Source organism: Micromesistius poutassou, assembly GCF_964030765.1.
Source record: "Micromesistius poutassou genome assembly, chromosome: 8".
Classification (NCBI taxonomy): Eukaryota; Metazoa; Chordata; class Actinopteri; order Gadiformes; family Gadidae; genus Micromesistius; species Micromesistius poutassou.
In genome coordinates this window covers 20,163,190-20,165,530 of record NC_140278.1, presented here as the reverse complement: position 1 = coordinate 20,165,530, position 2,341 = coordinate 20,163,190, and the positions used below count along the sequence as shown (strand labels likewise).

The 2,341-nt window shown below is 48.3% G+C and overlaps 1 protein-coding gene across 1 annotated transcript; it reads right to left on the bottom strand.

The window, feature by feature from the left end:
* Positions 1-228: 228 nt before the first annotated feature.
* On the bottom strand, positions 229-2,099 carry LOC311351002 (galectin-2-like; the record flags this gene model as incomplete). Its single annotated transcript, XM_084471089.1, has 3 exons — positions 229-375; positions 845-1,001; positions 2,023-2,099. 3 exons carry the CDS (start codon positions 2,097-2,099, stop codon positions 229-231), a joined length of 381 nt encoding a protein of 126 aa, XP_084327215.1.
* Between the last annotated feature and the right edge of the window lie 242 nt (positions 2,100-2,341).

The following is a 2,341-nucleotide window of genomic DNA, read 5'->3' as shown; positions in this document are numbered from 1 at the left end:
AGGGGGGAAGCCGTTCATCAATGGCCGATGTTCCCAAAGGAAGACAAAGGCCTAAACTAAGCAAAACAATCAGTTTTAGCGTTGCAGAAAGAAGCATTACAAAGAACATGGGACACAGGAATGTCAGACGTTAAAGTAGTGAGTGGTTCTCATCTGCCTGTGAACCGGTCTACTGTGAGGAGAGGGCACCACAGGCCACCAGACTGGAGGAGGAGATCCAGCTCAGGGTTAGTTGATCTCAAAGCTGCGGATGTGGACGCCCTCGGTGAACCTGAAGTCTGCGTACTCAATCGCCCCCAGGCGGTTGGGGAAGTGGATCTCAGAGGCGTCACTCAGGACCACCACGAACTCCTCACCGGTCAGGCAGACGGTGAACTACAGAGAGAGAGACACCGGGACACAGGGAGAGAGAGAGAGAGCGAGAGCGAGAGAGAGAGAGAGAGAGAGAGAGAGAGAGAGAGAGAGAGAGAGAGAGAGAGAGAGCAGTAGGCAGGAAGAAAATGTATGTTCATGAACAGAACCAGTTTTGCAATGTAAGGTTTTCATGAACGTTTGTATCATTAGTATCATCATCAATTAGCTGAAGAGTGTCAGACAACCAATATTTGCAGAGCAGAGAGCGATAAACACAACAAGCCGTCCCTGAAGTAGCTCACAGCTCTGCTGAGCTTCAGCTCTTACACAGAACAGCGCTTCTACAAACTCACCCAAACTAACCCAAACTCACCCAAACACACCCAAACTCACCTTTCCCCCCCCCCTCTCCCTCCCCCCTCCCTCCCCCCTCCCCCCCCCCCCCCGCCCCTCCTTCCCCCCTCTCCCTCCCCCACTCTCCCTCCCTCACCTTAAAGAGCTCGTCGTAGTTGAAGGGGAACCTGTCATGGTAGACCGCCTCCCCCCAGCCCTCCGCCAGCAGCGCGTTGCAGAACACCACCCTGTCGTTGAGCCGCACCTTTATGTGCAGCGCGATGTAGGACCCGGAGTAGAAGTTCACCGCAAAGCTGGAGAGAGGAGGAGGAGGAGGAGGAGGAGGAGGGAGAGGAGGAGGAGGGTTTAAATAGAGAGGTAAACTAAAGGGGAGGAGCCTTTACAGCTGGCCCCTGCACCCGGCCCCCACCCTCATGATTAACCTTTGGCCCCTGCACCCGGCCCCCACCCTCATGATTAACCTCTGGACTCCAGAACTGGACTTTGAAGGATTTCTATTGCAGTTCAACTTCCTTCAGTAAAGTGACAAAATCAAACAAGGAAATGTTCCAAGCTTTTTGTTTTAAACGTATAGGAGTATGGAGGTAGATTTGTGTCTTTATTCTGCAATCAAACAGAATAGGTTTGAGAGCAAAACTTTCCACACTGCAATCAAAAAATAGATTTGAGAGCAAAACTATCGACACTGCAATCCAAAAATGTTTTATTGCAAGTAAAATAAATGTGATTAAAAATGTATTAATGGGTATGAAAAATGGAAAAACGAGAGAGGGAGTTTTGAAGTCCATGATGAGACCGAGCGGGACTCGGGACTCCACTCCCGAGGCCCGCTCGGTCTCATTAGCATACTCTCTCGTTACTAACTGTGGATGTTGCCAAGCTGTCACTCCGATCAAGACTGGCCAATAGAGACGTGTCTTACATCTTTCGGCGTAGGTCCCGCCCACGAGATTCAGCTCAACAGCAAGCAAAACTTTTGGATTCGCAAGCAAAACTTTTGGATTCGGAAACAAAACTTTTGGATTTGCAAACAAAACTTTTCGATTCCCATTAATACATTTTTAATCACATTTATTTTACTTGCAATAAAACATTCTTTGATTGCAGTGTCGATAGTTTTGCTCTCAAATCTATTTTTTGATTGCAGTGTGGAAAGTTTTGCTCTCAAACCTATTCTGTTTGATTGCATAATAAAGACACAAATCTACCTCCATATAGGAGGACAGATTCATGGGCCATCTGCACGTGGAGGACACCGCCCCCTAGTGGTTGAATGTGTTAGGGCGACGGGACGGTGGATCCACTGACACTCACTCATCTGTACCCGCTGTGGGGAACCCGGTGATGGTAAACGTGTGGCCCACCTTCAGGGGCATATTATTCACCGTCATTTCCTGAGAGAGAGAGAGAGAGAGAGAGAATGGGGAGGTTTGGTGGGTGTGTCAATGTCCAACTTTATGTAGGCGGCAGTGGAAGCTATACTGAAAACCGCAATTTAGTGACTAGGCTTAAAAGTAAATTTCATGTAGTTTGAAATAATTTCGTCCATACAACGTTGACACGACATGGATTGATGTCGTCTATGAGCCGTTAAGACGACATGGGTGGAAAGACTGACGTCAGAAAAACTTTC